General features: G+C 51.4%; 1 protein-coding gene across 2 annotated transcripts in view; it reads right to left on the reverse strand.

Moving 5' to 3' along the window:
- FAM117A (family with sequence similarity 117 member A) overlaps positions 1 to 12,341 on the reverse strand; it is a 42,625-nt gene continuing 30,284 nt past the window's right edge. For both annotated transcript variants that reach the window (XM_043470919.1, XM_043470927.1), the window contains exons 3-8: positions 9,275 to 9,370; positions 7,183 to 7,293; positions 6,669 to 6,803; positions 5,383 to 5,584; positions 4,055 to 4,205; positions 1 to 1,233 (exon numbers count right to left, since the gene is read on the reverse strand). In XM_043470919.1, the coding sequence (XP_043326854.1) occupies positions 933 to 1,233; positions 4,055 to 4,205; positions 5,383 to 5,584; positions 6,669 to 6,803; positions 7,183 to 7,293; positions 9,275 to 9,370 (996 nt within the window). In that variant the 3' untranslated portion in view covers positions 1 to 932. The remainder of the gene's footprint in view (positions 1,234 to 4,054; positions 4,206 to 5,382; positions 5,585 to 6,668; positions 6,804 to 7,182; positions 7,294 to 9,274; positions 9,371 to 12,341) is intronic.

Raw genomic sequence — 12,341 nt, forward strand, 5'->3', positions numbered from 1 at the left:
TGCTGGGAATACTTATTTATTTGGTCTATTAACACCAAGATCTGCAAAAAAAAAAAAAAAAAACCTTCTAAACACAGGATAATAAAACTTGAACATTAACATTCTTCAATTTTGTGTAAGCTCTGCAGTACGGAAAATATACAAACTTCAAACAGCTGCAAAAATAGTGTCTTTGGGAGAAAATAGAGTTTCTACATCGATACAAGAAAAATAGGCATTTTCCTAATCGAACCCAGTCCTGGGGCAGGTGGAGGGTGGAGAGTCGCCATTTGCCACCCAGAGGAATGCCAGCTCTCCCTCTCCCCCACGACCCACCTGGGGTTGGGCAGGCTGGGCTGCTACTTAAGACAATCTTAGGGTGAAAGCGAGATGAAAATGCCACTTGGGAAAACACCTGGTTCCCCCTCTGCCAGCAGCTGGATTGGTCAAGTGTCATGGCCCTTTCAGGCTGCTTTGGTCAGCTCCTCCAGTGAGAGGGTGGCATGCAGATGGGACTGAGAGGATGGGGGTATCTGTTTGGGTCTCCTTGTCTATGTCTGAAGGAGAGGGAAGGAAATCTGTGGTGTCCCCTCTCCTTCAACCATGGCCAGCTCACTCCATGATAAAGACAAGGGTCCCGTACACAGCCCTTTGGACTCATACCCAGGAGTGGGGGACCCAAGACCTTCTGGGTGAGTTTTCCACCAAGTGAGAGAGGTGGCAAGAACACAGGTGTGACTTGTGAGCTGCCCAGCTATTAGTGGACAAAGCAGGTCCCCTCACATTTGAAGGGGCCAGTGTTCATCAGAAAGAGGACCCAGGGCTTTGACACAATAAATGAAAGTGCTCAAAGGCCGAGAGGGAAGGGCTCCTTCATCCCCACCTCAGGGGAGCTAGGGAGGGTCCTGCCACCAAGGCACTGGTCTCCATGGTAAAGTGGAGGTAAAGCTCCCTCAGACCACCAGGGAGCTCTGGAAAAGCACAGGCTCTTCTGATGGTGGGGTGCGCTGCCACGGCTCAAAGGGCAGTGAGGAGGCCTTGGAGGCCTCTGGATCCTTCCGAGGCGGTGGCCTGGAGCTGGCAGGGGGAAGCGGGGAGCCCGGGCTTGAGGGGCAGTTACGGAAGATGAAGCCCATGCTGGGGAAGAGGGGCTTCATCAAGTTGACGGGGCAGAAGGCTGAGCCGGTTGGGTTGAAATGGACTTTGTTCTTGTCAGGACAGGAAGTCAGGAAGGCCAGGTCAGGACCTGGGGACCTGGAGGATGGAGACAGAAACACAAACAGCCAGTGAGAAGGGATGAGAGGCGTCGCAGCGTCAGGGAAGCTGGGTCTCTGTTCCAGCAGGTTGGTAGCTTGATCAAAAAAAACGACAGGCTACTGAGCAACAACCAGTGTTTAGGCCCCTCAGCTCTCCATGTTTTAGAAACAGGGCTAAACAACCGGAAATCTACTTTAGCTAAAAACAGAAGGGATTAAAGCTAGACAGGAAGGAGAACTTCCTGACTGTGATTCTAGAAGAAGAGACTGAGAGACCTTTTAATTTGAGAGATTTTTATCAGTGAACAGTGTTTTGGGGGCAGACCTCTTGCCTGAAAACAGAGATCCTAGCAAAGTGACTTTCTTAGACTTTTTATAGCCTGAAGCTGAGATTCTCAGCCTCCCCATTATTGGCGTTTGGAGCTGGATAACTCTTGCCTGTGGGGAACTATCCTGTGCATCCTAGGATGTTTGATAGCATCCCTGGCCTCTACCCACTGTATGCCAGTAGCACTACTACCCCATGCTGTGACAACCAAAAATGCCTCTTGACGTTGCCAGATGTCCCCTCAGAGGAAAACTACCCCTCATTGAAATCTCCGGGCCTCAAAAATCTAATTCTTGAGCAGATTGAAAGGATTTAAAAGGTATGATTTTCAAAAACCCTTGCTGAAAGCAAAGGACAGCAGTTAGACCTTATCAGCAGATCTAGGTTCTAACTTACCACGTGCTCTTGGCCTAACCTGCCTCACCTAACGTGGGAAGAATTCCTACTCTGTCGATCACGTAGGGGAAATGGAAGGATTAAAACAGGTCAGGTCAGAGAGTTCTAGAGTAAGGAATCCTTATGATAAAAAAAAAAGGTTCTTTCCCCCAAAAGAATGTCTGGCCATGCTTCAAGGGTGAAGAGCCCCAAGAAGCTGCCGGTTGTGAGGATTCCAGGCAAGAACACAAACATGTGAGAAGACAGTCGAGCTCTGTGCCAGAGCTTCCCATTGCCTAACTTTTTCTTGAAGTGTAACATATACACAAAGAAAAATGCACTCAGTGCGCAGCTTGATAAACTGATCACCATTTTAATTGTAGTACCATTTAATTTTAATTCTAACCATCCCAAACCCAGGGAGAAGAGCAAGGCATGTGGAGGAGGGCAGATGTTGGCCCAGTGTGGGAGGTGGGAGGAAAGGTGGAAGGAAGGGAGGGCCCATGTGTGGGGTGTGTTTGGAAGCCTGGGGTCCCAGAGAACTCCGCAGTGGCAAGGTGTCCCCTGACTGAGATGGACTTACAAGAATCCCACTTTAGGAAGAGGCAGGGGATGGGCAGGAGAGGGCATGCCCTCGACCTAAACAGGCACACAGGAGGAGGGTGACCGAGGGAAGACCCAGTAACGCTCAAAGGACATGACAACCAGCATGACCCTGAACAGCTTGATTCCCTCCCTGGGAAATCCAGGCTCTCTTACTGGCTAGGCAGCCAGAAAGAGGAAAACATGAAAGAAGAACGACTAAACAGAAGAACTCCCCAGTAGGAAAGTTCATACAATGAAGAGACGCCAATGAGTTGAGAATTTCTGTCGCAGGATATCTTAGAAAGTAACTGACGGCTCACCACCTCGCTTAAAAGAGTTAACATAGGGGCAAGAAGCTGGATGAGATGGCTTTACCCCTCTTCTGGCCTTAAGAGCCTATAAAAGAATAAAGTTAAGCAGCAGCCTAATTGTCACGAGCAATTCCAGTCTGTAATCATTCAACTATACCGTGCACTGGGGAAGGAGACAGGGTCCAGAGTCTGCTTCAGCTATAAGATCTGGCCTTTTCCCTCTCACCCACCCCAGAGGACTGAGGATTCCAGGAGAAATGGCAACAGTGATGATGCGAGCAAACCCCCAGTGCCCATGATTTTCCCCGTAACTCCCTCTGGCTTAAGTATGTACCTCCTGCTATTACCAAGGGTCATCCTGTCCCTTATCTGGGATACAGATAGAGCCATCAAGCCCCCAAGCCCTGTCCTGGCTAAATCTCCACTCACAGACCATAACTGAACTTCCTGACTGCTGTCGAAACTATAGCTTCCACTGTGAAATGGCCCCAAGGAACATTACAGTGGTAGCGGGAATGTGATGAGCTCTCTTCCCAGCTCCTGCTAAGCGGGGCCATGAGCATTTGGAAAGCTTTGGCTCTGGCTTCTCTCTGCTAATGGGAGGGAACAGTAGTAAAGAAATCAATTTAAGAATGACTTCTGAATTGTCCAGGCTGGTTTGGGAATATTCCATAGTCCTTACTTGCAAGAACTGGAAATTTCTGTCGGGAAGTTCATGACACTTGAACCACTGCAGCTGCAGGGTGAAGATTTGACTCAGAAGCAGTATGAAAGCTCTTTAGGCTCCCCCGGCCATGCCAGTGGGCATGAGGCACTTCTAAACTCTGCCTGAAGAGAATTACTAATATGTTCTCTCTCTCTCTCATTATGGTCTAACAAATTCTCACACCTTCCGTGGGGATGGAAAAAAAATAGAAGAAACCAAGGGTTTAAGTTTCAGATCTCTTTCCTTTCCAGCTCCTGCTGCGCTTGTGGCTGGCATGTGGGCAGAGAGCAGGTTTCTATGGAGATCATGATAAGGTGCTCAGAGGAGGTAATGTCAACAAGTTTGATCATGGAAAAACTGCAGTACTGATTGTCTATGGCTGACAGTGTCTCCTGACAAGAGGGAGTCCGAGCCTGAAGAGGGGCCTATCTGGTGGGACACCATAGGGCTCAGCCAACACTCTGGCCCCCTCCCTCGCATGCCCAGACCCCCACCAACCGGCTGAGGTACTCACGTGGCCTCTTCAAACACCCGTACTCTCTCACAGCCTTCTGGGGGCTCCCGTTTGAAGACATAGCTGTGATTGGGCCGAGGGGAGGCAGCAAAAGCAAGAACTGGAGATGGGCTGCCCTCTTCAAGGAAGGTGGGGTGGCCTGGAGAGGAAGCTGCACACAGAGTAAGGCTGAGTCGAGTGGCCCCAAAGGAAGTCTCAGCTTCCCCAGGCTCAGGCCTGGGTGTAAATGGGCGGGACTGGGAGACATGGCACTGTGAGGGGCAGTGGTTCTGTTCATCCAGATTGTTTGTCTAGGCTCTACCTTAAAACATCTTTGAGGCAGCTTACAAAATTATAGCTTCTGTTATACAGGGTAAAAAAATACAGTTGAATTGAGGGAAAAGTCTGGTCTAATACCAATTCCATATGCCCCGGAGGTAGACTGCGATTGGAACTCCAAGTCTCAGATTGAAAAGAATCCTAACGTCTGTGTCTCTGCCTTCTTCCAAGACTGCACCACCCTGCCTGCCAACATACCACAGCTTCTTCCTTTCCACGGTCTTGAAAATCTATCCCTTCTTCCAGGAAGAGCCCTTCTACTGACTCAGACAAGCAATCTTTACTCACCCCACTTGTGGGATAAGATTCCTCTCATTTTAACAAAGTACAGCAAATGTACTTTGCCGAGGTTTCAAATATTGACTTTATCTGTGTTTATCTCACATTTATTATTATTCTATGCTCTGTTCACCTCTGTATTGTCAGATCATGCCTTTGACCGGCCTACCTGATGGGGCTGCTGTGAGGATCAAGTCAGGTGATGCAGGCAACAGTGCCTGCATGTTAGAATGTTAGGATCATTCACACAGGAAAGAGGACTCGTGTCTTATCCTCTCAGTGATGCGATCACGGAGGAAGTACAAAGTGGAGATCTGGAGTGAGAAAGCTTGGGTTTTGATCTGGGTCAGACTGTGTGGCCAAGGGCAAGAGTCATTCTTTTATCTGTAGCGCTCACACCTGCCCTGAGATGTGTGCCTGGTTATGGGTACCATCAACTCTTGATGGGCTCATGGGTTCTCCACTACGGCCAGACCTCAGCCAAAAAATGGAGGTGGGAGGGACTGCTTCTCTGGATTACAAGTGAAAATTAAATAAAACTGTAAGTGCAGAAGCTTCGTATAAGTTATAAATCAAAATCTATATCAAGAATCAATATAACATACAGAATGAAGATATTCTAGCTGGTTAGTGAGTAAAAGTGCCCGGCCAGAAGCTGACGAGTTGGGAAAGGGTGCAGAGGTGACCCCATACTCAGCATGGGCCATGCGGCCTTGGCCTCCCCAGCTTACCTTTGTCGTTGGGGACGGACGCCAGCTCCTCAGCTGCACCCCGGTGTTCCTCACGGCTGGTCTGGCCAGAAGGCTGGGGGGATGCCAGGGGCATGGAGGGAGAGCTGGCAAGGTTTCCAGGCTCCAGGAGGAGGAGGGGGTGATCACAGCTGCCGCTCTGGGGGGGAGCTGGGGCGCGGTGCCCATCAGGGATTTCAAGGATCTGCCGAGGAAGAGTGGGGATGGGGACTCTCAGGCCTGTCCCGTCAGGCCATCAGGACTGTAGGGACCCTTAGGATCCTCCCCTCGCCATTGTCCTGGTCCTCTATTCACAACATGGTGACACCATTTCTTCACCTCCCTGACTTTCCCAACCACCTCCATCAGGGCGCTTTGTTCTTTTCCCTCATGGACAGCACGTTATAACCACACATTTTATGGTTTCATCCATGTGTGGCTCCCACTAGGCTGTATGCCTCACGAGGGCAGGAGCCTCCTGTGTTGGCTCTGGGAACACAAAGGTGAACAACACATGGGGGCACGAAAAGGGGCAAGCCAGCCGGACACCGTAGGGCCACTGCAGTAAAAATGTGCAGGTTAGTATCATGTATTAAATACACACTCCCTGTTTTAACATTCAATCGTACTTGTATCAACAGCTCACCAATCTGTATGCACGTGTAAAATCCTACATATATGCACATTAAAAATCAACCAGCAAGTAAATCATAAACTGAGGAGTGTGCCCATTAGAATTATATTAATACTGCCCAACTGGCATTCCCCAGTTGTCCTGTGTCAGTATAAAAATGTGCCTGAGACTGCAGAAAAGGGAGCAAATAATCCGTCTGGGAGTGGAGGGGGGGAGAAGGCTGCAAAAGGCAGCCGGGTATGAAAGATGAACCCGTGTGACCAGGTAGCAATGGAGGAAAGGGAAGCAGTAACTCGGGCACAGCTGGGTGGTGGTGATGGTGACAGTGACAAGGGCGCCAGGAGCACTGAGCTGGTGCTTTGGCTGAAAAGTGACGCCTATTCCGCTCCTCCCAGCCAGGGGCCCTCCTCTCTGCCAACCCCTACTCCTTCTCTTTCTACTCACTGCCCCAAAGCCTTCCCAGCTTCACCCACCCAGCTCTGCTGTTCTTGTGGTCAAGTCCATTTGAGTCTAATAAACCCCATTTGTGTTCCTCCCATGGGGGGGTGTTGGCACGCTGCTCTGTTGACAGGCGCATGGCCTGTGCACGCCCAGACGGTGTCCAGACTCAGCAAGATGCGGCTGTCTGTGCACCCAGGGTGTGGCCCCCACTCACCCGCAGCAGCTCTTCTTCACCCTGGTCCTTCACAAACACCTCCTCCAGCTCTTGGTTGAGCCCTTCCAGGCTCCGGTGCAGGCAGGGGCTGAGTCTCAGGACAGGGGACCCTGCGGGGAAGCTGGGAGGGGATGCCTGAGGAGGAGGCAGATGAGGCCATCACTGAACCCCATCAGACCCCATCCAGGTATCAGTTCTGACCAGTGGGTAACAGTCTTGTCTACACAGCAGAACCAAGTGGGTAAAGGAGAGTTTGGGGACAGTTACCAATTCAGTGGGGCTTTCTCTATAAGGCAGAGGTCCAGAGTGTGCTTTTAGACTCTGCACTGCAGCCTCAAGTGTTCAAGGGGTGGGGATGGAGGACAGAGACATGCAGCATGTGCCCTTTCCAATGTTGAATCAGAACTTCCCCCGGCACTCAGGCCCTGCAGCGAGGAAGGGCTTGGAGGACCTGCCCGCGCCAGGGGGCCCAGCACGGAGGATGGGCGGGGAGAGGGCTGGGGGACAGACGTACCCTCAGTGCTCCCCGCACGGCATGGTCCCCTTGGAGTGGGGAGCCCCGCTCCTTCTCTTTCCCACTGCGGCTCAGCTTTGTCCTCTGCAGCTGTTGCTTCAACTTGGTGATCTGGCGGCCAGCAGAGGGGAGAGGACAGGCAGGTGAAGCAAAGCAAAGGTGCACTGGGTCCCCCCTCCCAGGTGTGCGTGCAAAGTCGCTTCAGGAGTGTCTGACTGTGTGCGAGCCCATGCACTGTGGCCTGCCAGGCTCCTCTGTCCATGGTATTCTCCAGGCAAGAATACTGGAGTGGGTTGCCATGCCCTCCTCCAGGGGATCTTCCCACCCCAGGGATCAAACCCCACATCTCTTTCACTTCCTGCACTGGCAGGCAGGTGCTTTACCACTAGCGACACCTGGGAAGCCTCTCTCTCAGGAGTGGCTCCTGCCAAAAGCTCAGGATACATAAAATAAATAAAAAGAAGACGGAAGTTAATCTTCCATCTCAAAATACTTCAGTGGTGTTCAAATCTGTGATGCTATGCTCACCAGGCAAGCTAGACACCATATTGACCAGATTATTGGATTTTTTTTTTTTTTTTGGATGTTTTGAATTACCATGTTTTTCCACAGGTGGCTCAGGTTCAAAAAAATAAAAAATATACAACACTGAAACCATTTTTGTCTTTCACAGATTCCAAAGGCATGGAAAACTACTCTATTAATAAAAATGGGAAATGATGTTTTTACATTCACTCCTCAAAGTATATTCACAGCTATCTCAGAGGCCCTGGGACCAGGAAGGACAGAAGGAATTCCCCCTATTTTATTATGATTATTATTTGGGGGGCAGGGGCTGTGGTGGGTCTTCCCTGCTGCTCGAGGGCTTTTTCTTGTTGTGGCCCCTGAGCTGGGGCTACTCTTTGTTGCAGCACGTGGGTTTCTCATTGCAGTGGTTCCTCTTGCTGTGGAGATGGGCTCTAGACACATGGGCTTCAGTAGCTGCAGCTCTCAGGCTCTAGAGGGCTGGCTCAGTATGGCACACAGGCCAAGTTGCTCTGTGGGCATATGGGATCTTCCTGGATCAGGGATGGAACCGGTGTCCCTTGCATTGCAAGGAGGATTCTTAACCACTGGACCACCAGGGGAGCTCCCCCTGCCCCCATTTTAAAGTAGACTGTGCTGACCAAGGAGCAGCCTCTCCAGAAGGAATATCAGCTTTTGTCCCAACTTCACATCCGGTAACAATTATGGAGCATCATCAACAACTTCGAAAGTTATCCCAGTCACTTTGTAATTCTGGACCTACTGATCCTTAATGTAAACATTCTGATAATTACAAATTGCAAATACTTTGTATTTCCCACTAGCCTTAAATATTTCATATTCTCCTACTGGGAGAATATGCAGGACAGGGAAACCTGGCGTGCTGCAGTCCGTGGGGTGGCAGAGAGTCAGACGTGACTGAGTGACTCAACAACAACAACAATTCTCCTTCTGTTCTTGCAGCCAAGAGGGCAGAAGCTACTGCCCTATAAACGGTGACCCCTGGCAAGCTGGTCCTCCTGGGGTGGGAGCCTTGGAATCCAGTCTATGGCTTTTTCTCTCCTCACCCTCAAACCCCAAGGGCCTTCATGAGAGGGAGGGAGGGCCAGGAAGGAGTGTTCGGGAACCTATCACTATTTTCACTAGTTTTCTCTGCTTTTATTTATTTATTTTTTCTCTTTTAAAAATAAGGCTGGATGAGTGGCTAAGTAGTGAGGTTGGAGGCTTCCAATTCCCTGAAAACTTGTTCTCTGTCTCTCTCCGGTCTCTGAACTGCTTATCTGGATGCAACCTCAAAGTGAAGTGGGAACAATGGCCACCCCCACCCTGAGCTTGGCTGTTGGAGGGCAGCAGTAGGTTCGGGCCAAGCCCCTGCCTACAGGAGGGCTTGGGCTCATAAATCCAGGCCATCAGGAGGCTGGGAGGCAGCTACGAAGACGTCATCTCATCAGGAAGAGGCTAGATCAAGGCGGGTGAGACTGAAAATGTGGGTCCACTTTGGAGCAGATGGTGCTAGGAGGAGACAAGAGGCAGCTTCCCTGGCCGGGGCATCAAAGAGGGCGGTTACCTCTTTCCGGTGGTCTGTGCTGCCCCAGGATGCTGAGCGCTTGTGTGTGCAGGAGATGGCCCGCTCGCCTTCAAGCTCTTGCCAGGATAGGGGGGTCTGCAGGGAGAGAAACCCAGTGAGACAGCTCAGCTCCTCAAATGAGCCCTGGGGAAGCGACACACCATTTTCAGGACAGAGGTGGTGGCTCTGGGTGGTCTTCTCTCACCTTCTCTCATCTCAACCCCCAGGATGCCGCCAGCCCCTCTTACTCTTTCAGGCTTCTCCACCTGCACTGCCTCTTCCCACATCCTCCAGCAAACTGTCCCTGATAAGCCAATGAGGACAACCTGCTCTTTACTCTCTTAAGACTTTTGCACATGGATTATAGCCCCAGAAAGTCCAGGTGCTTCTCCCCAGCAGTGAGGACGAGTTTTGTCCCTCTCTATCCTAACCAGGTCTAAACGAGCTTGAGTTCAGGGAACTGCTGGCATCCCTGATTCCCTGCCCATCTAAGAGCCCAGTACGGGCCCAGGTTCCTGTGAGTCTAATGAAAACGAGTTACCAGACGAGACCCCATTAAGGAGTCACTAATTGATAAGAGAGGGAAAAGCTCAACAGAGATGCCGGGCTCTCCATTTGGACTGAAGCAGGAGACTTCTTGCAGCGTAGTGCCTCAAGCTTGTTCTGGGATGTTTCCCTGTCCATAGAGTGTTGGGGGCCCCAGCGTCCCCCTGAATACATGGCAGGAGGGATTTTCACAAAGGGGGGAGCCAGAACTCAACCCAGACGCCTGATCTCTCTTGGCTCTATCACAGCTCCTTCTCCTAGGCCCTGCTCTGCCACTGTAAGAACCAGGCCCTCAGCCCGCCATTCTTCCTCCCACTGAGCAGAAGACAGAGGACCCAGGATGGAGGCAGGGGCAGCTGTAGACCCACTTCCTGAGCCCCGCTGGAGGGGGGAAGCTGTTGACTGTAAGCATGAGGCAGAGGAGGACATGGTCCATCTCCCCCGCCAGCATCCCTACTTCCATTCCAAGGGAGGGGCCCAAGGGGGAGGCTCCAGTGGAACCAGTTCCTCTCTAACTTCTTTGCACAAGCTGCCAAAACCATGAGGGCCTGGGAACTGTCTCCTCCAACAGATCCGCTGACCTCCCCCGAGAGGTTGTTGCAAACAGAAAAGGGGGAGGATAAGAGGGAAAAAGCCCAACAACTCACCACCCAACAGCTGTTAAGAACAGCTCAGTGGGGGCAGTCTGAGTGGGGCTGTGGGAGCAGGCTGCCCTGCGCGACAGCTGCAGGAGAGGGGCCACAGGGGGCCAAGCCTCCCTTCTCTTCTTCTTCCTTCTGCCTCTTCCTTCTCCCAGCTGCCCACCCATCAGGACCTCTGCCGGGCCATGCAAGACAGCCAGGGTGAGACGACTGCCTCGACTCCTTTCTCTGAGGCCAGCACCACAAGGGGGACCCTCCAGAGATGCAGCCCCACCGTCCCTTCTTCCGCAGAAGGGTGGACTCAGGCTGTACCCCAACGCCTGGAGGTGGAGCTGGCTCTGACAGGGGAAACCAAGCAGCTGGTCTGCTTCCAAATGCCCATCAGAGCATTGGCGGACACAGCCTCAGAAAATCCCCACCACTGCATATACTGAAAAGAGAGGAGAAGCCCCCTCTCCCATAGCCCCTGAGCTGGGCAGATGCACACACGTTCCTCTCTACCAGGGTTCCAAGCCAAACCAATATATAACTAGCTCTGCTCACTAGAGCTGAGCTCCACTCAAGCTTGTTGTCCCTGGAAAGATGGCAGAGGCTGCAGAGGAGGGGTGACAAAGGCTAAGGCGTCGCCCGTTTCTCCTCCTCTAGGAAGATACTGCACCCACAGGTGCGTGGTGAGAAGGCGGAAAATCAGCCACCTTCAGGCTTGCCCCCGGGTCTACTAACATCTCTTGAAAACTTTTCAACTGCCTCTTTCTTCTGAGGTATGTGAGGGGGTGGAAGGAGAAGTGTAGGCCAGCGCTAGAGGCTAGAATGGATGTGAAAACTCACGGCAGCTGGGATCCTCTCCTCTCTCAGTCCTCAGTCCACCGCACCTCAGTCTGCTCAGCAGCATCTCCTGGCAACTACTGCCTACTCTGTAAACTGTGCTACTAAAGGCCATCGCCCATCGCTTTGCCTCAACACCCACCCCTCGCCACAGACATCACCATCTTACCCTCCACCCTGGGCTCTCTGTCATACAGACAAATGTGGCTCCATCTCCTCTGTCTTTCCTTATCCCTTGACCCTCTAAGTCTGGCGTCCCCAACTAAGGCAGTGTGCTCTACCAGCTCTTCCCAGCCTTGCCATCAGGGAGCCCTTCTTAACTTTCCACCTCATGTGGCCTGCTGCCGCCCTCTGCATCTTCTCTGATCACGTGGGTTCACAGCACACATCACATGTGCATTCAACAAAGAGTAACTGAATGCAAACTGTGTATCAGGTACTATTCCAGGTGCTAGGGAATATAACAACACACAAAAGAACAAAAATTCTCATCCCCTTTGAGTGTACATTCTAGGTGGAGGCACAGTTTAAACAGTAATAGGTAAGAGAGAAAAATACAGCAAAGACAGGAGATAGGAGGGACTGCCCTGGGGCTCTAGTGGTTAAAAATCCACCTGCCAATGCAGGGAACATGGGTTCAATTCCCTGGTCTGGGAAGATGCCACACGCCTCAGAGCAACTAAACCTGTGCACAACTGCTGAGCCTGTTGCCTAGAGCCCTGGTGCTCCACAACAAGAGAAGTCAAAGCCACTGCAGTGAGAAGCCCAGGCAACATCACAACTAGAGGGTCGCCCCCGCTCGCCAATTAGAGAAAGCCCGTGAGCGGCAACAAAGACCCAGTGTAGCCAAAGGTAAATAAATTTTTTTTTTAAAAGAAAGACGATAGGAATGTTGGATTGGGGAACATGACTTTAAATGTCAGGGAAGTCCTCAGTGAAAAGGGAGAATCTGATGAAAACATGAAGGCGATGAGGAGTGAGCCACGGAGATATCACAGGTGATAGTGACCCACATGGAGGGAACAGCAAGTGCAAAGGTCCTGAAGCAGGAGCCA

Source organism: Cervus canadensis, chromosome 1 (assembly GCF_019320065.1).
Source record: "Cervus canadensis isolate Bull #8, Minnesota chromosome 1, ASM1932006v1, whole genome shotgun sequence".
Lineage (NCBI taxonomy): Eukaryota > Metazoa > Chordata > Mammalia > Artiodactyla > Cervidae > Cervus > Cervus canadensis.